Below are 25,345 nucleotides of genomic sequence, written 5' to 3'. Positions count from 1 at the left end.
GGCAGTGTGCTATTTTGTTGATTAGATGAGCAATCCTATAAATCAAAACACTGCCAAGGCCAAAAAAAAAAAAAAAATGTCACCAAAATACTCTAATATTTTGTTGGACTGCCTTTAACTTTGATTGACAACAGCATTCACTTTAGCATTGTTTTGATAAGCTCCCGTAACGTCACAAGTTTAATTACCATCCAGTGTTGCCTTCAGTTTTCACAAAGATCTTGTATCGATGACGGGAGCGTCCAATCACAGCGCAAAGCAATGTCCAGCACAAAGATTCTCAATGGGGTTCAGGTCTGGGCTGGTGTCTCAGGCTCCCTGAACAACTGTTTGACAATTTGATCTCAATGAGTCCTGGTGTTGTCATCCTGTCATATGCCCATTTAAGGAATAACCTGGTCATTTAATTTACCAAGTAGACAGCTGACCTTTTCTTTGAGCACATAATGTTGCCGAAACGAGACCTGACCAGCCACAGCAACCCCAGGTCATAGTACAGGCTTGCACAGTAGGTACTACAAGTGTATCATTTCATCTTCCTCTTTTGTTACCCTGACGCTCCCATCACTGCAGAACAGGTAAATTTGAACTCATCAGATCACCTGACCTTTTCCCATTGCCTCAGAGTCCAGTCTTTGTGCTTCCAAGCAAATTGGAGCCTTTTTCTCGTTAGCCTCACTAAGTAGAGGCTATATATATTGGATGTGGAAATGTTACTTTCAGTATTGAACTGAAATACCCTGAGTTCTACTGTTGTTTCTCTTCTATTTAACATTACCGTGTTGAGGTGCTTGCCAATCACCATCATTCAGGATCTTTTCCTGACCACATTACTACCTTAAAGATGATGGTTTCCCACTATCCTTCCTGTTTTTAATAATGTATTGGACAGTTTTTTTTAGCCAGTTTCATTGTTTTTGCAATCTCCATGGATGTTTTTTGCATGTGCCCGCATGTGCCAATGATGTGACCCTTCATGAGCACACTAACATCTTTTCCACAACAAGTCTTTCTACATGGTCATTTAAGAAATGAGGATGTATTCATTGCATCAGTGTGGATAAATAACTTGTTGCCTGCTGAAAAATTAATTGCCCATGCAGTAACACTCCAAAAGGAGGCTTTTACCTATTTGCGCAGTTAAATACAGGTATCTGCTCTTTTCTAATCAGGCAGTGTAAGTGATAATATATTCTGGTCCTATAAAATGCCATATTGGATGAGTCTTCAGTGGAAATGCTTAAATGCAAGTTCCATGCGCATTTTGTGCAGTTTATGTCTGTGTATATTACTTTGAGTGTGTCTTGTGCTCGGTGTGTGTGTGTCTCTATATCCATTTGCATCTTTGTGGAGCACTCTAGTCTCAGTGGTGCGACATGTTTCATACCTTCTTTAGGTCTCTTCAGTAAAAGCTTTCAAAGCAAATTGTGTGTCTGCATGTGCACTAATGTTTAGCTTTCTTTGTTTCTCCACTGCTTCATTTTCATGTGTGAGTGTTTAGCTTCCTTTTTCAAAGTGCTATTCCCTCGGTAAGGACTGAGACACTCTTTCCTCTTTCAAATGCTAATCCCCTACTCCATTTTGCTTTTCTACACTTTCCCCGCTCGCTTTACACCAAGGCCCCATTTCTCCAGTCACAACTACATTGCAGCATGCACACACAAAGCACGCATGAACACACAAACATAAACACACACACACACACACACACACACACACACACACACACACACACACACAATCTCTCTTCTTTACCAGTTATGTTGTGTTTTCTGTCTTTCCCTCTGTAGACCATTTGGTTGTTGTGAAAGAGGAGGTACTCTGTAATGTCTCCATTGGGCCTATTATTGAAACAAAACATTAAATGAGTGTAATACCGTGATGCAATGTGAAACATACATTTCTTAGATATTTAACTATACCACTGTTAATCAGGGATGTGCATTGAAGATTAAAAAAAAACTCAGCAGGTCATCAAATAAATAATTAATTTAAAGTTAATTAACTTTAACACTAAATGCATTAGTAAAGTTCTATGACAGAAGAATTTGTGTTTACAAATAAGCAACATATTTAACAACTAACATGAACATGTGGTTCGGCTGTAAGAGGAAAGATAAAACAGGTGAGGCCGAGCATTACCTTGCTGGAGGCTCCCAGGTAAGTGAGAGCACTGAAGGGGATGAGACTACAGATGGAGGAGATACACCATCTGGAGCTGAAAGTATAGGAGAAAAAAATGAAGCACTCATGTCAAGAAATTTGGAGAGCAAATCAGTCAAAATAAGCAATTGTCTTCATATCTTCATAGAAACTAAACAGGGAAAAGTGTGTTTAAGTTTGCTGCTTCCTCTGCTTGGAATCAGCTTCTCAAACAGCCAAACTGGAGGGAGCTGCTTCATTAAACACATTTAAAGAAGTTGTTCATCTAGAGGCAAGATTTAGAGCTCAAAACTTATAATTTGCCTTGGTTTGATCCATGAAAACCGATCATTAACTCATTTTGACATTATAGTCTGCTTACTGTATGCTTAGCTTTGTTGTCTGCAAGTAAATATTCCTGTATGAACAGTCTGAACATTGTTATGTTTTATAGTGTAATAAGTGGTGACTGAGCTGTTTTTTTTACTTTCCTGGTTAAAAAAAAAGGAATGAAAGTTAAAATAACTATTTTACAGCACATTTCCATTTTATGCTGTGTCTATGTTCATTCACCGTAGTATATCTGCTTGGTAAATGTTTACTAATTTCCTGACATCAGCAGAGGTTCATGTGTTCCATCAGGGTGTCAACCAGCATCACCAGATATTTTGTTTTACTACATTCCTCCAAAATATGTATATCCACAAAAAGTTTCCTACTACTATGCCTATAATAGAATCAAGTAAGACAGATAACAGTGCTGTATGTTTATGTTGCATAAAAGAAATACAATAAAAATGATGAAATATTCCGGTCACTAATCTATTTAAAGCAGTAAAGTGATATTCATGAAGAAATAGAAGCTTAGTTTTTTAAAAACGGTATGTGCAGGAAGTTTCGACATTAATTTTTTTCGAGCTAACTAATCCATGACATCAAATCCTACAGGTTAGTAATAAGTTTATCCTTCTAGTAAGAACTCAACTAGTTTCAAATCCATCCATTTTTAACCCCTTCGTCCAATTAAAGGTCATGGGAAAGCTGGAGCCTGTCCCAGCAATCATTGGGTAAGGGTACACCCTGGACAGGTTGCCAGTCCATCACAGGGCAGACACAGAGAGACAAACAACCATTCACAAACACAATCACACATAGGGACAATTTAGAGTAACCAATTAACCCAACATGCACTTCTTTGGTCAGTGGGAGGAAGTGGGAGTTCCTGGAGAGAACCCATGCATACACAGGAAGAACATGCAAACTCCACAATAGCCACAGAACCACAGAATAGCCACCGTTTGAACCTCCCACTAGCCAAGGCTCAAACCAGTGACCTTCTCACTGCGAGGCCACGGTGCTAACCACTATGCCACTGTTCAGCCTTCATGTCAAATACTTAGTGTAAAAAACTACTTTGAGAGGAAAATATTCAAATTTAAGATCATTATCCTTGATCCAGTGAGGAGAATTGTTCTGATCCATATGAAAAATGGGTCTGCACAGCGAGCATTTGTATTTCTTAAATCTGAATTTTGAATAAGTTGTTCCTAGAGTCTCTCTGACATGTTTTAGTGTCTTAACTCTGTGCACAGTGAGAATCAATACAGTAATCTATTTCTTCCTTTTTACTCCGGATTGATTTTTTCTGTCTCTGTTCTGACCCCTCCCTTCACATTATCTCCCAAACAAGGCTAGTTAGGCCAACACAGATTAACGCACCAACTAACACATGAAGAAAAATCTTTCTAAGTTCACTCAATGTCCTTTTGTGCTTACACTCTTCTCCTCATGACTTCTTTGTACGATCAGTTTGTCATTTATTCTCCATGTACTCAGTTTACCTTACAACTATTTAACTCATCTTCTCTTCTCTGCTCCTGTTTTTAATTCTGGCTTGTCCTTCTTTCTTCTCTCCTCTTCTCTTATCTAAACAGCTGAAAATTGCTTTAAGGTACTGGATGAGAATATCTATGTGTTATTAAAATTGTAAAATGGCCAAATATGAGCACTATAGTTTAAGGAGTTTAGTGTATAGATGTAGGTGTGAGAGTATTTACGTGTGCTTGTTACCTTCCTGTGGGGTTGTGAGGATCCAACTCAAGTCAATGTCATCACCCCTGTCATTAATATGACTCTCAGTGCAGCCAGATGGACTACAGGCACTGACTGTGATGATGTAACGCGTGGATGGAGTGAGACCCATCACCACACCTGGAGAGGAGCATGAACAGGTTAGACTGCCAGCAATGCTGTGAGTTCAGAGAAAAAAGTCAAACTTAAGAAGACAGACTTATTTTCTAAACTCAACTGCCTGTCAGAATACATATTAGCAACATGTATCTTTCCTATGAGCTCTGTTGGACGAATTGTTAAAAACAGAGCCTCCAAGTCACCGTGCTTTTCACATGAGAAGGGCTGCATTGAATTAAGCTGGTATAGAAAATGAACGGTAGGATGGATGGATGGATGGACCTACAGTAAAGTCCATAATTAAAAAAAAAAAACTACTCTCCCTACTTTTCTTCTGAACATTGAAATTGAGCTGAAATGCTGAAATCAAGCCACAGTTTAGGTGTAGATAGGTTTAACAAAAAATATTACAAAAAATAATAAACATCTTAAGTGGGTGATATCAGAAACATTCCTTGGTGAAGAAAAACTTACTTATAACATCTAACCGAGTCAAGAGGACTTTCAGGGGCCGCTTTAGTTGATTCATTGTTTAAAGTTACCAATACAAACGCAGGAAGGGAAACTCAAGATGCTAACTCATCAGAGCGTGATGAAAAAAAAAAAAAAAGATTCATTGGGCAGATAAACCTAAAACAAACCTCAATGGAGTGATTGTTTCATTTTAAATCTGTTGCAGTGTTGAAAGCAGGTAAAATGATGTAATTCTCCAAATCCAGTTGAATTCAGATGGACGGGATCCTTTGAGTTCTTTATGCCAAACTCTTATTTTAAGTTGTCATTGGTGCGTATCAGCGTGGCTCAATAGCTCATTTTAAATGCTTTACTTGTTCCTATGTGCTACTGTTGCTAAGCAAATTTATCCTGTCTGGCAAACAGAGGCGGTCTATCCTAATTGTAAAGCTTCGGCCGTCTCTCTGATGTTTTTCGTCCTAGCCGTCTTGGCATCCTCCACTCCTTTTTGTATTTCCAAAGTCACTCTTTTACATGCCCTCTCTTCTCTTCCACCCCTCCTCTCACTATCTTCTGTGTGCAATCAGCGTATACTTGTCTTTCTTTCTCGCTATCTCTCACCCTTACCCATGTCTTTTAATTCAATTAGGGATCAGGGCCCCACTCCGCTGCCATTACACCCTCATTTGCTTTCTGTGTTTTTTAGCCATTGGTGTAATTCAGCAGTCAGGTGTCGAGGCCATCATAAATTAAGAACAAGCCTTATCATGGTGCACTTAATGCCTTGCAAAGGGAGGGGGAAGGAATGAGGAGACACTGAGAAAGACAGAGACAGCGAGCTCATCTTCATATTTGCCTAGAGACATGGCAGAGTGGATGAGAAGGGGGACGAATAGCAGCAGCGGACGCAGACATCATCCTCATCATAAAAGATGAAGTGAGGAAAGATCGAAATGTGAGCAACAGCAAGAGAGGGGGAAAAAAGGAGTGATGCCAGGGTATGACATCATTGGGGTAGTCCTGAGTGTCTTGTTCCAAATGAAGACGGTCGCCTAAAGCTGGGGACTTGCCAAGGAGACATTAACAGGCTGGCCTGAGACGACATGCACATGCATGTGTTTCCATGAAAGACCGGAAAAAGTGATTGAAAATGGCAATGTGAATGTTTTCAGTGCAGAGCAAACTGTTCTTAAAGGTAAGAAGTTTAAAAGAAATGTGATTTTTTTCTCCACAATTAATTTTTGTTCATTGTGAACTAGTTGTTATGCAACATAAGCTGTCTCAGATATGACTAACAGGATAAAATGGGTAAAAGTATATGTTTAATATTTGTCCTGTTTATGTTGTGTGGGTCAGTTTACCTGTGAAGTTTCCATTAGCCAGATATGTGGCTTTGATTGGCAGGACTTCAGGATGGTCCATATTATAGGCCTTCAGCTCATATCTGTCAATCAGTCCTCTGATGTTACCACTGGGTGCCACCCAGCTCACCATGGCACTGAAGCCGCTGATGGGCTGCACCTTAGTTGGAGGTGGTACAGACGTAGGTACTGGAAACGGTCAGATAGAGGAGAAGAGAGAAAATGAAGCAAGATGATAAAAAAAACTGTGAAGAAGCCAACCGCGGATAAAAAGACATTATAAATAGATTTGTACAGCGAACAAGATAAATAATAAAACTGTGATAAATGGATTAACCAGGGCAGAACTAAATCACTTCAAAAGACAAGAAAAAATAACATGAAGCGAAAATGACAAAAGACAAAAAATGAGGGACCTCAAAGGATAAGGAAATACCAACAGAAAGATATAATATCAACTAAAAGCTAAACAGGGAGGTATACATAAAAAGCTAAACAACAGGTCAGGAGCACATGAGATCAAAGAAAAAGCATTTCCCATCTCTCTGCATTTTAATAGGCCCAGTAAATCATACCTCACCATTAGCATAAATAGTATTTATGAGAGTAGTAACTTTATCAGAACTGATTTAAAACAGCCAGCCATTCATTCTGGGCTATATTTCACTGCAATCAGCCTCCCTCCTTCTCTACTGCACTTTCCTTATTTCTCCCTCTAACACTGTCAGCCACTCAGGATGGTCCATTTAAGTCCCACTTTCCTCCTTATCCGTCCATCAAAGTTCCTCAGAGCCACCTTAGTTTATCACCACTGTCAGTTGTTTAGCTTCTTTTACACCTGTTCTTGCTTTCATTTATCCAGATATTAGTTCGGTCAGGGGAAATGCTCAGTAAAAATAGGGTTTATTTATAGGTTCTTTTCTTCTTAAATGTCTAAAAAAATAAACAAATAAAAATAAAGATGTAGCAGTGACAACCTTCTCACTATGAGGTTCGGGTTCAGACCACAAAGCCACACCTGCAATCAGAAGCGAGTCCTTGCTTCAGTTCCCAGCTGCTCAGCTTTTTACAACATTCTTTCCATGTGTCCTGTTAATGAAGTTTTTCTTCTGCCCACCATTAAATTACCTTTTCCAATTCCTTTTTCTCTCTTCTAATGTCATCTTTTTTATCATTCATTTTCTTCCCTCCTGTATTATCAACCCTTTTGGACCATCCTCGTCTTCCTGTCCATCCTCGTCTAATGTATTTATTATTTTATACTCCTTTCAGTCCTTAGACCCTCATTCTCCTCTTCTTCCTTCAGTTCCCTATGATTTTAGCACTTTATCCTACCCCTCTATTCCCCCTCGCTGCTCACAGCACGGTGTACTGAGACCTACCAGTCTATCGTTCACTACTAACGAGCAGCTTCATATTACACAAGGGACCAACCACACAGGCCATTCTGGGTTAACAGCCTTTTACTGTAGTGCCCTTTAAAGAGGCCTTATCAATCTCTCATAGCATCAGGAACAAGTAATATCAATGACTTTGAATAAGTCTAACATACTGTACAAGATAATACTGTTTAAACATCAAAAATATCTTGAGATCAAATTAAAACTGTAACTCCAAGACCAAAAGCCCATACAAGAAAGAGAGGAACACCCACAGCAAGCTACAATGTGTAAATGCTGTGCACAGTGTAGACTGCGCTTGTGTATCACAGCTGTGAAGTTGCAGAGTGTGTGTGTGTGTGTGTGTGTGTATGTGTGTGTGTGCTACTATCATTATATCTGTCTCTAAACATAATAATGCATCTGATAATTCACAAACGCAAAGTAACTATTGCCAGAAAGATTGAAGACATTGGTCTACCTGTGCTGCGGCTGCGCTCTCTCTGCCACGGTCCTGCTGCCCAACCTCCTGCAGCCAAGGCCACAAACCTGTACAAGTACTCTAAAAGAGAATGTGTGTTAGAATTGAAAGGCACACAAGAGAGAAGAGACATAGATTCATTAGATGCAAAATAAGTAATGTTCCCAACATGTATTGTGTGCTCTCAGAAGTGAATGTGATGTAATTTCAATCTGTAAAATATTCATCGACTTCTTGGGTGGTTTAGTTTGCACTCATCTTCATGACTCTGTTTACAAATACACACTTTTTTTTAGTCAAAGATGACTTATGACCCTTTTCTGATAGATATTTTGAAATCTCCTTGTCAGGTGAAGATATTTGAAAGCTCTGTAGTGTGTCCCAAGCATACTTCCTCTACCTGTAAGCCACTGTTACAACGAAGCAACCAATCTTCTGTTTACACCAACATGCATGTGCTTCATGTACATAAATGATGATGTGATTTGCTTTTGAGGTATGTTACCAGGGCATAGAATAGATTATGTCTGCATGAGAGTTAAAAGGCACAACTTGGGCAAATATGGTTTCTGTTTTAGGATGCTTAAGTAAAACAAATCAGCGCTCTCTAAACACTTGGGATTAATCACAAAACTGTAGTTGATCTTTTAAATGGAACAGACTGATGGGTTGAACTGTTGCAAACAAGATGTTATGAACATCAAAAGTACTAAACAGACCTCTTTATCCAATTTTTTCTTACTGGTAACATGCAGAAAAGAATTTTGTACACATAAGTTAAGGTTATTAAATGTGTTTTATTGCTTTCTTCCAAAGGATTTTTGCCCTTAAAAACTACACTATTACTGTTGAAAGCAAAAATGTAATCTCTATGTCCCTTCTGTATCAGTGTAATGTTGTATATGCACACTGTGAATTGTTACCAGTAAAAGGTTGCAGATTAAAATCTGTGGCTTCCGTGTTTCTCCCACTGTAAACCAACACTGAATCATTTCCTCTGCAGTTGAAGCGGCTTTCACTGGCTGGGCAGCCATCTAAGGAGACTCTAACAGAACGACGTGTGGCAACAAAAAGGTTAACACTTTGACTAACAGGAGGGTTTCTTTCATTGCTGCGAATGGTGAAACCACGTATGCAGCCTCCTAGGCCTGTGAAAAAGAAGAGAACAAGAGAATGAGATGAAAAGGACAAAAAAAACCAAGAAAGGTAAATGCACAAAGCAACATAGAAAGGGAAGACAAAGTTCAAAGATAACATGGATTTTTTTGTTAAACTTATGCATTACTCTCCATTTTCATATTCAAACTTTTCCTCATATTTAACCACACTCACTGAACCCAGTCATTTTTTCCTAACATAGACAGTTAAAATTTAATATGCAAAATCTATTAATTCCACGATGCCTTTAAACTTGCAGTCATTCTGGATTTGTTGTTTCGCTGCTAAATCCAAAGTAACTTCAAATATCTGTAGTCTATAATAAAACAAATACATCCAAGGATCTCATTCAGCAAATAAGAAAGAATAATTGTAAAAACGATAAAAACATGACCTCTGCAACACAGAAAATAGACATTTTTAACAAGGACAAGCAATCACTATTTCTGTGTACATGAACATTACATCTCACCGTGCTTGTGACTTTGGGCATCCAGAGCCGGATGCACAAGTTCTATGGGGACACCACCCAAGTAAAAAGGCGAATCAAATCTTAGCCTCAAATCTCCTCCCACTCCCCTCATTTGCTCTGCCCAGTCGTTGACAGCAGCAGAGATGACCGAGCCGCGCTTTTCCAATGAGATCTGCTTCCAGTCTCCATCACAATAGCTGAGACCCACCCACATGCTGAGTTCAGTCATGTGACCATTCGAGGCAAGAATGAAAGACAGGATACCGGCTTCTAGCTCCACCTAAAAATAAAAACAGTGAGCAAGGCAACCCGACAAATCCTCCCAGGCTTTAGATGAATATTTCAAATGGATCTCTGCTCTTACAAGCATGTAGTCTTCAGTCTGTGTATTGTATGTAAACATCAAAAGTGCATTGAGCTGGTCAGTCCTGAAATCCATAGAAATGCCAAAGTCCTGTCCTCCACTGAAAACACCTGTAATCAACTCCAAGTAACCTGCCACAAAGGAGAAAAATTATGTCAACACCCAAATTTTCAAAGACAAAATGTACCAGGTTTAATATAAGTCAATATTCTTCATAATCTAAAAATAGACAGAAAAAGGTGGAATAAACAAGCACCTTTACAAAGCAGTGAGGAAGGAATTGGGCAATATTTAACATTATCTTTAATATAGAGGGCAATTAATATTTATCCATCAACATAAAATAATCTTATTACCACCAACATCAGCAGCAAGCACTTTTTTTAAAAATAGTAATTTAGTCTGTATATTAGGGATGGGCAAATCAAATTGAAAATTTGAATATTGGGATTTTTTTTGCTTCACAATCTTAAAATGTATTTTTTTTTTGTTAAATTTTTTTTTTCTTTTTTTTCAAATAAATAAAAATAATCCATTATAATTTTTTTGTCTTTTTTTTTTTTTTTTTTTTAAATTGTTATTGATCTTTTTACTTGTCTTCTTGGGCCTTGGGCAGCAGAATGATGGTCTGGCTGCTGTGTTGTTTTTTCAACAAGAAAAATGACTAGCAAAAAAAGTTTTACACATTTTTTTGCTTTTAGTACAAAAATCAGCAATATTGAGGAATAGTGAGAATTGCAATTTACATCAAATCGGCACCCAAAAACTTGATGAAAGCAGATCATCACAGCCCTACTGTATATAGTGGGACAATATGAATCATTTTATTTGCAAATGGAGAGTGTTACTCCACTGAACCATTTGCCCCTCATATAATTCCCATACTCTGCTGTGCATCACCAGCACTGAACAGCAGCTTTGCGATGCATTACATAGTGCTGATATACGCTTTCCTTGTGAAACAAGGAAATGATTTAAGAAACAATCAGTATGATCCTACCATGACCCAGAAAATGGGCTCCATCCACAATTTGAAGAGGACATCCCTCCCAGCTTTCATACACTGACACCTTCTTTGTGGCCTTTGTCCAGTCCAGGAACTGCCATTCCTCTGATGGGCTGTCAGCCATTTTTAATCTCACATCCCTGAGGCAGCCAGAAAAGCTTCGTCGCACCAGCTGAGCATCTCCTGGTGAGACAGACAAGTTTAAAGACCGTAGCTGTCAGCCAAAGCAAAGCATGTTTAACATTTCACTTGCCATTCAGGGCTCCTTATTACAAAAGCTAAAAAAAGTACCATAGTCTGAACGACTATTGATTTTAGGAAATTAGTTTTAGGTCTTAAGTGCAAATCTCAACTTTTAAATATAAATAATAATCATGAACATAAACAATAAACTGTCAAGAAATCTAATCAAGGATCAGACCATGACATTTTTTCTAATCAAATCAAAATGTAAAATTAAGTTGCAAACTTACCTAAATCTTCTCTGAGAAGAGTAAAATCATCAGGCAGTCCTCCAATAAACACCCCCAGGTTTTCTCCAATAATACTGCTGCCACTGGATGCTGATGCACTACCTATTGACGGTGAACATAGAATGTTTTTTGGACAGAAAATGCGCAGAATAGAGGTAGAATACATATTAATAATACATTAAATTACAATATTTTGAGTAGAAAAAGGAAGGAATAAAAGGAAAGACAAGACAGAAGGTAAAAACAAAATGAAGGAAAGCACACATGACATATGTCACATTAGGAGAGGAGGGATGCATTATAGATAGCTCACAGTCATTAGCAGGCCTAACAGGAAGAAAAATAGGTCAAACACACTCACAGTTTACAAATTTTAAATACACTTGGCCAATTTACAATCTTCAGTTAACCTAATAACATGTGAGATGAGCTGGAAAAAAACATCCCAGAAAGCACAGAGAGAGAAAACACAAAGTGCAGTTTCCTACCAAGAACTTCTAGCTGTCAGGCAACAGTGCTAGCCAGCACACTGCCAGGTTGCCCCCATGAACAGCAACCAAAGTTTAACACTTAAATTCACCTCAGACATTTTATCTTCATAAAGGGGAGACTATACGAACTTAGGAAACTGCTGTGAGCAGCAGCAGGTCAGACCAAAACAATCACAGTCAAAACTGGAATATAAAATCTGCAGAAAATATCTAATTAATATAACTTCAATCCTGAGAAATGTGAAGCTCATGTTAAAAAAAATGAAAAAGTTACTTCAGTGCAATACTTTTGTATTCTGCACCTGTACTGCATTAAAGATGAACATTTCCACTTCAGTCATATCGTGATTGCTTATTTAAAATTCACCGTGGAGGTAAAATAACAAAAAAAGAAAGAAATGATGACTGTTTTTTGGCTCAAGCACAAGTGGCCTCCTCCAGTTTTACTTACATCAGACAGCAAACAGCTGAGATAAATCTGGCTAATATCTCAGTGTATAACTGGGATTTATAAAGGTGGAAATACACAACTATGCACATTCTCGCATGGTTCACATGTAGGCATGCATTCATCCTCGCATCAGAAGATCAGAACAATATACGTGCTTTACTCTCAAACACAGTGTATACACACACAGTGGTCAGTATGAATATGAGAAGAGTTACCGCTGTATTGATTGTTTACAACGATTGTTCCCACGGCCCCTCGCCTTGTTGCAGTGATGCTGTGCCATTGTCCATCATTATAGCGGTGCCCTCCATCACCCCATACACTCACAGCCACCGCTGATCCCTATAGATGTAAACGCACACACACATAAATCCACAATATGACAAGAATTTAACCAGAAATGCATAAATGTTGTGAAGATGTGGAATGACGAAAATCTGCCTGAAGGTCTGTGACTTACAGTAATCAGCTAAAAAAATTCTGACCTTTGAGTCAAATCACAGTGCAAAGAAACATACTTCCTTTTCCCACAAGCTTAAACATTAAATATCAATGACACGCAAACACAATATTCTCTAAAGGACATATAATCATCAAAGTGTTGTTACAGGGCTTTCTGCTGCCTATTAAGTATGACATCATTGTTTTGATCAGCTTTTAGAAAGTGTATATACACAAACACAAGGATACACACACATGCAGTGATGAAGATTTAATGATGAGATCAATAAATGTATGAATGCCAGACTATATCAGCCTCTGACATCTTTACCACTGTCACTAGACAGCTCCACTTAAGACAACAGTGGAAGAATCTGCTTTCTTCACCTCTCACATACACGGAAATACACCCGTTTGAACCACCTGCCTGAGGTTTACCAACAGTGGGAGTATGCACTCAAATTTGTTCAATAAGAGAAGATTAATAGTGGTTTTAACTGAGAAGTAGAGTCTGAAGAAAACCTGCGCGGTCACCTTTATTTTGTGGGCAATATATAAGACGAGCTAAAGACATTATGTGAGTTTAGAGTAAATAGATGGATGAAACACACGCCTCACTTTAGCAATGATCCACTGATGAGGTGGTGTCATCCTCTGAGTGGTGCAGCACTCGACTGATGTGTGTCCACTGTCGAATGCCCCAATGCCAATGTTTTTAATATAAAGGATATGATACTAGAGCATGATGGAAACACACACACACGCAAGGAAACATCACTTATCCAAAGTGCTTCCTCTGTGGCTTTTCAAGCAATACTTGGCAGTGTCCAGCTGAATGTAAGGATAAAATATGTTTGTGTAGGTGTGAGTAAAAAAATATATTTTATATGCAAGAGATACAGAATGAACTAGAATGATCTGTGTTTTGAGAGTATGCACAAGGGCAATTTTTTTTAAACGCAAAGATGGAGGAGAGCGGAAGTAAAGAGTTCTGTCACTTCTGCTTCAGATGACATTAACAATAATTTGGTCCTTTTTCCACCCTGATCTTGCTCCCCGTTTTCACTGAGGTTGTGTACACCACCTATTTTATGCATTTCATATTTGTAACAGTGCGTCACATTGTGCATGTTCATGGGGCAGATTGACAGAACTGTCAAAGAAATAAAAAGTTTTAAGGCCAACTGTTTAATGTTGTCTCTTGTAAACCCTATAAAAAAACCGAAAAAAAACTGTCCACTTTTGCTGACCTCAACAAGACAGAAAAAATCTGGACCAGCCATCCTGGTCACTCTCCACCATATTCCATTAGTATCTTTGACAAGTGTGCTGCCTTTACATGACCTCATTTTGTTCTGGTTGGCTGGAAAATTTGCACTTTGTGGTAAACCATTTGAACTTACGTTTGTGTTTTATTCTGTGATGTAACAAAGGAACAGAAGACCACTGAGATTATTTATGGCCTCCTCAGATTGTGCTCTGTATTTTGCACTGACTGCTTTCTTTATCTTGTTTTGTTCCCTTTAACACAACATAAACCACAGGGTAAGATGGATTATTGTGTCTTCAGCATTCCTTCAACAGTCAAACCTCAGTGGTGTGAGAGCATTTCTTTACAATGACCCTGAATGAACACGCAGCAGTAAAGTGTTGCATTTTCTGCAACACTGATAAACAACTTTTTGAGGGATTCAAGCTACCTCTCCAGTTTACTAAAAGAAGAGTTTTATTTTTTAACATTAAATATGCAGCCTCTTAGAGGATCATGCCTACTTTGAGATGTTTCTTAAGGATGCATTCACATCAGCATACTCCACTAGACTCTGATTGGGGACTTGGCTCAGTTGTAGGGGGGGGTGTATCCATTCAGACAGAGATTGCATTCACGCTGTACTTTGGTGAAACGTGCCAAAACTTTACAATATATCCCCATTTCCCACCCAAGATGGCGCTGCACTAGTGTCTAGCAAAAGAGAGGACAATACCCACGTGAAGAACAAAACTCTGTTGCGAGTTAAACATAAAGCACGAAACTATTGCCGTTTTGGGTTTTTTATTTTGTCTTATGCAAGTATACTGCAGAAATACACTGCAGCAATGAGCGCAGTGTCATGTTTTTGCCATCCTGATCTCCTGGCGCTCATCATTGGTAACTCGATCCACCTGTTGGCTTCCTAATCCACAGGGCTCTCTCCGTTCTACACTGTGTTTGGATACCAGCCGCCAGTCTTTGATTTACAGGAGATTGCCATCACAGTCCCCTCGGCTCACTCAGCAGCACTGAGATGTCAACGTGTATGGAGGAGGGCTCGTTGTGCCCTGTTGAGGACGTCTGCAGTATATTCACGGGCTGCTAATCGTCGGCGGCACGATGCTGCACCGGAGTATCAAGTGGGGCTGGAGGTGTGGTTGTCAACCAAGGACCTTCCCCTTCGGGTTGAGAATCGCAAGTTGGCCCCTCGCTTCATTGGCCCTTTCCCTATAACCAGGGTGGTTAACCCCATGGCTGTACGTCTTCAACTGCCTAGGACCCTGCGGGTCTGCCCCACTTTCCATGTCTCCCATATCAAACCTGTGTTCTCTTCCCAGTTTGCACCCCCCTCCGTGCCCCCTCCTCCCGCTTGGTTCATTGATGGGGGGCCTGCCTACACTGTTCGTCGTCTACTCCGCTCCAGGCGGCGGGGCCGTGGGTAGCAGTACCTGGTTGACTGGGAGGGCTATGGGCTGGAGGAGTGCTCTTGGGTTCCTGCTCGTTTTATTTTGGATGGGTCCCTTGTTCGGCATTTTCATCTCCGCTGTCCTGACATGCCTGGTGGTCCGTCTGGTGCCGGACCTTGAGGGGGGGGGGTTACTGTCATGTTTTTGCCATCCTGATCTCCTGGCGCTCATCATTGGTAACTCGATCCACCTGTTGGCTTCCTAATTGCCTCTGCTGTCTCATTCAGTTCACCTGGTTTCCTTTCTCACTGCCTACTTAAGCTCCCTCCAATCTCTCCTTCTCTGCCAGATAATAATCAGACCTATGTCTAATTGTGTTCCAGCGTTCTACGGATTGTTCCTCAGTTGCCGATCTTCTGCTTCATGCCCCTGGATTACCCTCCTTGCCTTGCCCTTGACGGACACCGCTACTTTTCGGATCTTCTGGTTACCGACCCTGCTTGTTTTTGGATCTCCGAGCCTTGTCTTTGCCTGGACGATTATTTTGCCATTCCGTTTACCTCCCAGCTGGAGCCTGGTTTCTTCTGCAGATCAGTCACCTGGATTGATCTTCTGCTCATACTCCTTCGCCAATAAACTGGTCATTTGTTCAGAACTCCTTGTGTGTGGCTGTAATTTCGGATCCTCACGGTAACCCATTACACGCAGTATGAACAACAGACAAGGCAGAGGACTCTTAACGCGACCGCTATGTATTTACCCTAAATGCAATGCTACGTGAAATGCAGGAATTTCTTTTTTTAAAGTCCTCTTTTTGTATTTGATCCGCTTGAAACGCGCTGAGACCTACGTTTGTAGGTGGACCGAGTCCGCGTCTTTGGTCTGGATCAGAATTCGTTTGATGCATTTACATCTCCCCAAACAAAGCAGACTTTCTGAGCAAATGGACTGGGATTTGAATCAAATAGGCTGATGTGAATGTGCCCTACATTACAACACATTTCATCATTCCAAGTAGACGTCTGTGGTTGTACACTGTATTGATGAGCTCATTTAGGGAAACTATACATTTATATAATGCTTCCTAGATTTTAAGAGGACAATGCAAAAAAAAAATGGTTGTAATGCCACGAGCATAAACCCATTCAGAACCAAAATTAGCTTTGTTGTTGGCTCATTCTCAGGAAAGTTCAACTTGTTTGTCCTTTACATGTACTTGTGGACAGGACATGCTATACTGTTGCATTTCTATGAAGAGAAAAATCAACTGAATTTAATTTTGTTCACAAAATTCATGATTTGCAAACTGTGTAAACTAAGTTGTGTACAACTTTTGGTAGTTATTTTTTTATAATTCATTGTTTGTGTTCCATATAAAACACTATGTGTGTTACTTTGAGTACTTGCATATTTGTTCAAATGCACATACAAACATCTACAAATTCACAAAAAAATTACGCATGCACAAATGACCAAACTAAAAAAGCACAAACATTAAAATGTGTTCAGAAAGGCTTATATTCATACAAATCATTAAAAACATGTGCACAAATTTTATACACATGACAAAATTGCATTTACACACATCAGTTTACAAGTGTTCAGGAGGTTCTGAAGCTCTTATCACACCTCAGAGTTTCACAGCCGTATGCTTAGACAGTGCATTTCAGTGCTAGTGAAAAGTTGGGTCATCTGGATTTTTTTTCAACAGTTATGTCAAAGACCCCTCCCGGAGCCGTCACTTTATCGTGTTGTCTGGGACCCTATGACGACAACAAACCTGGGCATAAATGTTCCCTTGCCCGGACGCAGGTTACCGGGACCCCCCTCTGGAGCCAGGCCTGGAGGTAGGGTACGAGAGTGAGCATCTGGTGGCCGGGCCTTCGCCCATGGGGCCCGGTCGGGCTCAGCCCGAAAGGGTTATATGGGCCCCACCTCCCATGGGCTCACCATCTGCAGAACGAGCCGTAGGGGTCGGGTGAAGTGTGAGCTGGGTGGCAGCAAGGGGACCCTGGCGGTCTGATCCCCGACTGCAGAAGCTGGCTCTAGGGACGTGGAATGTCACCTCTCTGGTGGGGAAGGAGCCTGAGCTTGTGCGCGAGGTTGAGCAGTTCCGACTAGATATAGTTGGACTCACCTCGACGCATGGCTTGGGCTCTGGAACCAGTACCCTCGAGAGGGGCTGGACTTTCTTCCACTCTGGAGTTGCTCATGGTGAGAGGCGCCGAGCAGGTGTGGGCATTCTCATCAGCCCCCAGCTTGGTGCCTGCACGTTGGGGTGTACCCCAGTGGATGAAAGGGTAGTTTCCCTCCGCCTTCGGGTGGGGGGACGGGTCCTGACTGTTGTCTGTGCTTATGCACCGAACAGTAGTTCAGAGTACCCACTATTTCTGGAGTCTTTGGAGGGAGTGCTGGAGGGTGCTCCTTCTGGGGACTCCATAGTTCTGCTGGGGGACTTCAATGCTCACGTGGGCAATGACAGTGTGACCTGGAGAGGAGTGATTGGGAGGCATGGTCCCCCCCTCTGAACCAAAATGGTGTTTTGTTATTGGACTTCTGTGCTCGTCATGGATTGTCCATAACGAACACCATTTTCCAACATAAGAGTGTCCATATGTACACCTGGCATCAGGATTCCCTGGGCCGCAGTTCGATGATCAATTTTGTAGTCGTATCATCGGACCTGCGGCCACATGCCTTGGACACTCGGGTGAAGAGGGGGGCGGAGCTGTCAACTTATCACCACCTGGTGGTGAGTTGGCTCAGATGGTTGGGGACGAAGCCGGTCAGATCTGGCAGGCCCAAACGTGTTGTGAGGGTCTGCTGGGAACGTCTGGCTGAGTCCCCTGTCAGAGCGAGCTTCAACGCCCACCTTCAGCAGAGCTTCGAACATGTCCCGAGTGAGGCGGGGGACATTGAGTCCGAATGGGCTGTGTTCCGTGCCTCTATTGCTGAGGCGGCCGGCCAGAGCTGTGGCCGTAAGGTCGTTGGTGCCTGTCGTGGCGGTAATCCCAGGACTCGTTGGTGGACACCAGCAGTGAGGGATGCTGTCAAGCTGAAGGAGGAGTCCTATCGGGCCTTCTTGGCTGTGGGACTCTGGAGGCAGCTGATGGGTACCGACGGGCTAAGCGGCATGTGGCTTCGGCTGTCGCCAAGGCAATAACTCGGGCATGGGAGGAGTTCAGCGAGGCCATGGAGAAAGACTTCCGGACGGCTTCGAGGCGATTCTGGTCCACCTTTGGGCGGCTCAGGAGGGGGAAGCAGTGCTCCATCAACACTGTGTACAGTGGAGATGGGGAGCTGCTGACCTCAACTCAGGACGTTGTGGGTCGGCAGGGGGAGTACTTCGAAGACCTCCTCAATCCTACCAACACGTCTTCCGATGAGGAAGCAGAGCTGGGGGACTCGGGGGGGACTCTCCTATCTCTGGGGCTGAAGTCGCTGAGGTGGTCAAAAAGCTCCTTGGCGGCAAGGCCCTGGGGGTGGACGAGATCCGCCCGGAGTTCCTTAAGGTTCTGGATGCTATGGGGCTGTCCTGGCTGACACGCTTCTGCAGCATTGCGTGGACATCGGGGGCAGTGCCACTGGATTGGCAGACTGGGGTGGTGGTCCCCCTTTTTAAGAAAGGGGACCGGAGGGTGTGTTCCAATTACAGGGGAATTGCACTCCTCAGCCTCCCTGGTAAGGTCTATTCAGGGGTCCTGGAGAGGAGGGTCCGCCGGATAGTCGAATCTCGGATTGAGGAGGAGCAGTGCGGTTTTCGTCCTGGTCGCAGAACAGTGGACCAGCTCTATACCCTCTTTGGGGTCCTGGAGGGGGCATGGGAGTTTGCCCAACCAGTCTACATGTGCTTTATGGACCTGGAGAAGGCGTTCGACCGTGTCCCCCGGGGACTCCTGTGGGGGGTACTCCGGGAGTATGGGGTACCGGACCCCCTTGTCCGAGCTGTCCGGTCCCTGTACGACAGGTGTCAGAGCTTGGTTCGCATTGCCGGTAGTAAGTCGGATTCGTTTCCGGTGAGGGTTGGACTCCGCCAAGGCTGCCCTTTATCACCGATTCTGTTCATAACTTATATGGACAGAATTTCTAGGCGCAGCTGAGGTGTTGAGGGGATCCGGCTTGGTGACCTCAGGATTGGGTCCCTGCTTTTTGCAGATGACGTGGTCCTGTTGGCTTCATCTGGTCGTGATCTCCAGCTCTCGCTTGAGCGATTTGCTGCAGAGTGTGAAGCGGCTGGGATGGGAATCAGCACCTCCAAATCTGAGACCATGGTCCTCATCCGGAATAGGGTGGTTTGCCCTCTCCGGGTCGGGAGTCAGGTCCTGCCTCAAGTGGAGGAGTTTAAATATCTTGGGGTCTTGTTTACGAGTGAGGGAAGGATGGAGCGCGAGATTGACAGACGGATCGGTGCAGCGTCTGTAATAATGCGGACTCTGCGCCGGTCTGTCGTGGTGAAGAAGGAGCTGAGCCAGAAGGCGAAGCTCTCAATTTACCAGTCGATCTATGTTCCTACCCTCACCTATGGTCATGAGCTGTGGGTTGTGACCGAAAGAACGAGATCTCGTATACAGGCGGCTGAATTGAGTTTCCTCCGCAGGGTAGCCGGGCTCACCCTTAGAGATAGGGTGAGGAGCTCGGTCATCCGGGAGGGGCTCAGAGTAGAGCCGCTGCTCCTCCGCATCGAGAGGAACCAGTTGAGGTGGCTCGGGCATCTGGTCAGGATGCCTCCTGGACGCCTCCCTGGTGAGGTGTTCCAGGCACATCCCTCTGGGAGGAGACCCCGGGGAGGACCCAGGACACGCTGGAGGGATTATATCTCTCGGCTGGCCTGGGAACGCCTCGGGATTCCCCTGCAGAGTTGGTAAATGTGGCTGGGGAGAGGGAAGTCTGGGCTTCCCTGCTTAGGCTGCTGCCCCTGCGATCCAACCCCGGATAAGCGGCATGAAGACAAAGACGAAGTTATGTCAAAGACACTGTCTATTAAAGGATAGTTGGCTACTTACGTATGTATGAATGGATGGATCAATTCCTGCACATGTATTCAATGATTTGTATGCATAAAGCCTTTTTGAACACAAAAGTAATACATTAATGAGGTTGAAGGTAAAAAAAAAAAAAGTGAGTAAAATACTAATGTTTGTGCAAGTTTGTAATTTGTGTGTACATTTTTGTGTGTAATTTAAAAAAATGTGTGCATTTGAACATACATTTGCAAGTGTCCAAAGTAACCTACAAGATGGTTTATAACATTCACAAACTGTGCATAACATGGACAACTATCTAAAGCTACACACAAATCACTTTCCACAGTTTTCAAATAGTGTATCATACACACACAAATATGCAGAGTCAATTTTCTCTCTGTATATTTAATTCATAGTAAATGTGATCGTTTTGATTAAGACTATGAGAAGATGCTAGACTCCGCATAATGTCTTTAAGGATAATATATAATCTATCATGATGTGGGTTTGAGGTTGTTTTTTTGTTGAAATATCTGTTACCTAGTCGCTGTCATTGTTTCCTTTGTTGGAGATTATCACTGCTCATTCCCTTTACTCAGCCATTCCCTATTTCCTTTTTTGAACTGTTATTGAGTTTTATTACCCATTTTATATTGTAGTTTATCCTCTTGTGTCTTAAATTTTTTTTTATGGTCTGCTCTCCACACACCTGGCTTTACACACATTCGCTAATTTGCTCCACCTTCTCCTCGTTGAGTTTTGCTCTCCTCAGTGTATATTCCCCACTTTTTTAGCATTGTTACTGTTTGGTTTTACTGCCTCTGCTGTGCCTTTGTTTTCTTGATTAAACCCGTGTTCTGTACAGACATCTACCTCGCATGTCACAACCGGCATTTGGGTTCTGCTTCCTCCTCACACAACATTGAAATTTAGATTTGAGTTTTTGAGCTATTAGGATGTAACATTTCCTTTGCTTTTTTAAAAAGTAGTCAAGTAAAGTAGTCAAGGCACAGTTAAGCTTGACTTAGGCACTTAATGGGACCAGTCTTTTCCCCAGCATACATGCATGGGAGAGGAATCAAGTCGCTCACAGTAGAATTACTGACACCAAAGTGCTGTGGACTGTGAAAACATATTCAAGACATTATGTTGTTTGTAACTTCTTCCGTGTGTGATCATCATGAATCCACATAGAGCCAGAGCTGGATGGGATCTTCCAAAAATCTAGTACTGCAAATACTTTTGATATTGTATGGAGTATAGAGTAGATTATATAAAACAAATGTTTCTGTGATTAGACACATGTATGTGTGTGGCAGCTCACCCATACACATATTTATGGGCATATCACTTCCAAGTGTCATGCTAAATTACCCCCCACCCCCTGCACTGGTAATTCCATTAGGCTAGCTCAACAGGCTAATAGATGGAAGTAATGGGCCCAACTATATGTATTTAGGGAACACTAATAAGCCGTGACACCACTCCCACTGTTAATTATCCCAAACTAGCCTAAACAAAGGAGTCAACCCAGTTGGAGAAGACACACAAATACTCCATCACACACCCAGCAATTCACATAACCACAGACTGGCACATAAATCAGCACTGATACACATCGTGTGAAATGACATAAACCCTGCAAATACTTTGCACTGTCACATTCTGAAGAAGATTTTTTTTGTTGATAATGCAGTGATAGTGATGGAGAACAAACGTTTACTTGTGTGAATGTGTGTGTTTTCTTGGGTGTGTAATTAGTTGGCGGCCTTATGGAAGCATGTGTAATCATCTCCCATCATCACTTTCATCATCAAAGTCGTTGACTCTTTAACCCCTCTACATGTATCTGTATGGATGGATTAGGGAAGCAGGGCTCTGCATGTACGCAAGTGCGTGCACATGTGTGCGTGTGTGTGTGAGTGTGCGTGCAAGGGTGCAAAGCTTAATTAGCTTGCAATTGGTATTCACGCGTGGTGACTGCAGGGAATGAGTTAATTGCACTCCAATTCAAACGTTGACACACTTTCAAAGTTTTTTCCCTCTCCCTGTCTTCCTGACAGAAACCAATGAGGGGCTACAGATCACATTTACTAGATGAGAGCAAGTGAGAGAGAAAATAGGAGAGGCGGAGGAGACTGCAAGAGAGAAAGACAACAAGAAAGGTGGATTAGATGAAAAGGAGAAAAAATAATAAAGTTGAGAAAGTGAGTGAGTAGAATGAAATAATAGTGGAAGACATGAAAAAACAAATGTGAATCCATAAGATTAATTAAATGTTAGATTGAGATCGGTGACATGGTCACCAAATACAGCAATAAGCTTGAAACTTCACATTTTTTGGTGTAATCTGTCGATACCGGAGATTAAACATCAGTACGCAGACTGCAAGTCCAGACTTGTTTGTGTAAAGCAAAGGTGGGAACTCTGGTCCTCAAACGCTTCCTTGCTCCAAAAAGCTTCTTTCAAATAAAATTGATTCAACAGCTTATCAGACTCTGCTCAGTGACTCATTAATTTGGATCAGGTGTGTTGAAACAGGAGACATCTAAAACTTGCAGGAGAGCAGGCGTCAAGGACCATGCATCTCACCACTGTTTTAATTGATGGAGTGCCCAAACAAAAAAATATTGAGTTTTTGTAATTAATTTTAAATGCCAGTGTATCTCCATTAAACTATCAAGTTATAGTTCACATCCATGTACTTCCACATGCATTAAACCTTAAGACTTGACATGAGAAACACGTTGATATTTGGCAAATAAAGCTGAATTTTTTTACTTGTCCAAACAGATGTTTCTGGCTAATACTACAAATTCCCTCCAAGTTTCTCTGATCTATCAAAATTGCATAATATGTGACATAATAGTGATCTTACACCATTATCCACAGAAATAAAATGATTATTTTTAATATAACTATTTGTTCCCAATTCTGAAAATGAAGAGAAATTCCCCATGCAAATTCATGATTTTTTACCTTATTAAGATGCAAAAATGATCAAAAGACAAAAAAAAGGCATTAAAAGACAAAAGAAGAACTTAATTAAAAGCTGTTTTTGTTTCTTTTTTGTTGTACTTTTTGAATTTTTGGAAAACAGAAAGATAACAGTCTCCAATCTGTTGTTAACACATGGACCTGACTTGTTCTGTCTCATAATCAAAACGTATAGAGAAAATGCTTTTCAGTACCTGAGGATCAAACAAAAAGAAAGGGCGGCCATTTTTTATCTGGATGGCCAAAAACTCCTCTTGATTTCCTGGAGAAAAGGCACAAAGCAGGAGGCCATCTGGGGAGCGAGTTCTAAAACTCAACTCCACACCTGAAACGAAACCAGAACAGGGACAAGTTTTTGAGAAATCAGAGAGAAAAAACAAAATATATCTCTTACAAAGACCTAAAACTTTGCTGAAGTCACCTTTGGTATCCCTGGTGGTCCCCAAATTAGAAATAAACATATATATATATTTACATAGAAAAATTTGTATGCCTATTTCCTTCAGAATGTTCATAAAAATGTCTAGCAAAACTAATGTACTGACCTTGTTTTTGCAATTATTGCAATATTCAAATGTACGTATAAATAAATTATTAACAATAAATGCTTGCCAAAAATAAAGATAAAACAAACCAAAGGGAATAAAACATGCCATAAAAGTATAGTTAGAGAGATCAATTAAAAGACATAAAAATAGATCAAAATTAGTAAAACAGTTCAATTAAAACACAATTTAAAAAATAAACTTTTATTTTAATCAAATACCAGTAGAGGTCTGTCTTCAATCCAACCACACTGAAGACTTACAGGTTGAGACCCAAAATCTCCAGTCTGAGATTTCATTTATATTATGAATTTCAATCAGTATGCCCAGTTAGAACAGAAGTAAAACAAAAAATTATGCGTCAATATTACATTTCTATTAACACTGAAATTTCCCAAAAGCCCTGAAGTGCTAAGCTGACTTCATTTTCACTGTAAGCTAGCCGTCTACGATAATCTTACCACTAAGACACTTTGGGGAAAACATGCACATCAAAAAACTTAGTCTTTGTAGACAGACCTGCTTTCTCATTTTAAATAACTTTCAGCTGTAATCTTTTCCTTTTATCTCTTAAAGCCAGAGCCTTTTCTTGTCCATTAGAAAATTGAAAGAGGAGTTTAAACACTGAGCACATTTTCCTTAAATTTAATGAAACTATAAAAGGTGCAATGGTTAACAGGAAAATCACAAATCTGAGGATCTAAAAAACGCTAAAACCAACTCAGGTATTTCTTTAAATTAGCAAATTTATGGTTTACAATATAGATACAGACTTTGCTGTTGTTTTAAGCATTACAATACAGGTCTAATGAAAAGTTTGTAAATGTCTTGAGAAATAATAAAACTAACCTCAGAAAAAGAAAAAAAACCCACTTTGAATGATCGTGAAAAATTGGGTTATGAGAGATAAAACTCAGAGAAAAGCCTAAACAAATGCATCATGCATTATAAAGTTATAGATTTTGGATTTAATTAAACAAGGTATTGGGAACTTCTTTTAAGTTGAGAAAATGCTTTTTAACTTTGCATGTATGTAAACCAAATTATCAGATCAAATATTCTTTATAAAGCACTTTATTATTATTTTACATTATTTCAATCGGGTCATTAAGGCTGGGAGAGCTTCTCCCCTTATTAAATTAAATTTAAATGTTACATTTTGTATTCATTCAGGTTATGTTTGTCTAATATTAAGATATGTGTGAAGATATAAAACATTTAAGTGACAGAATAATAATAAGAAAGGAGGCAAATACTTTTTTGCAGCACTGTAAATTTCATTTCCAAGAATGTGCAAACAGTACACAAGGTGCACTGTA

At 41.0% G+C, this 25,345-nt stretch overlaps 1 protein-coding gene across 1 annotated transcript in view; it reads right to left on the bottom strand.

Moving 5' to 3' along the window:
* ush2a (Usher syndrome 2A (autosomal recessive, mild)) overlaps positions 1-25,345 on the bottom strand; it is a gene marked incomplete at both ends in the record, with an annotated part of 245,943 nt that overhangs the window by 130,453 nt on the left and 90,145 nt on the right. Inside the window, 12 exon segments of the mRNA XM_079260418.1 lie at positions 1,756-1,841; positions 2,143-2,218; positions 4,213-4,353; positions 6,147-6,335; positions 8,007-8,087; positions 8,930-9,154; positions 9,637-9,916; positions 10,001-10,131; positions 11,001-11,189; positions 11,480-11,581; positions 12,637-12,763; positions 23,676-23,806. Coding sequence (XP_079116544.1) covers positions 1,756-1,841; positions 2,143-2,218; positions 4,213-4,353; positions 6,147-6,335; positions 8,007-8,087; positions 8,930-9,154; positions 9,637-9,916; positions 10,001-10,131; positions 11,001-11,189; positions 11,480-11,581; positions 12,637-12,763; positions 23,676-23,806 — 1,758 coding nt within the window.

The sequence above is a fragment of the Telmatherina bonti genome, assembly GCF_933228915.1.
Source record: "Telmatherina bonti genome assembly, chromosome: 1".
NCBI classification, from domain to species: domain Eukaryota; kingdom Metazoa; phylum Chordata; class Actinopteri; order Atheriniformes; family Telmatherinidae; genus Telmatherina; species Telmatherina bonti.
Note: the sequence above shows the minus strand (reverse complement) of the source record. Positions and strands in the feature narration are given on the sequence as shown.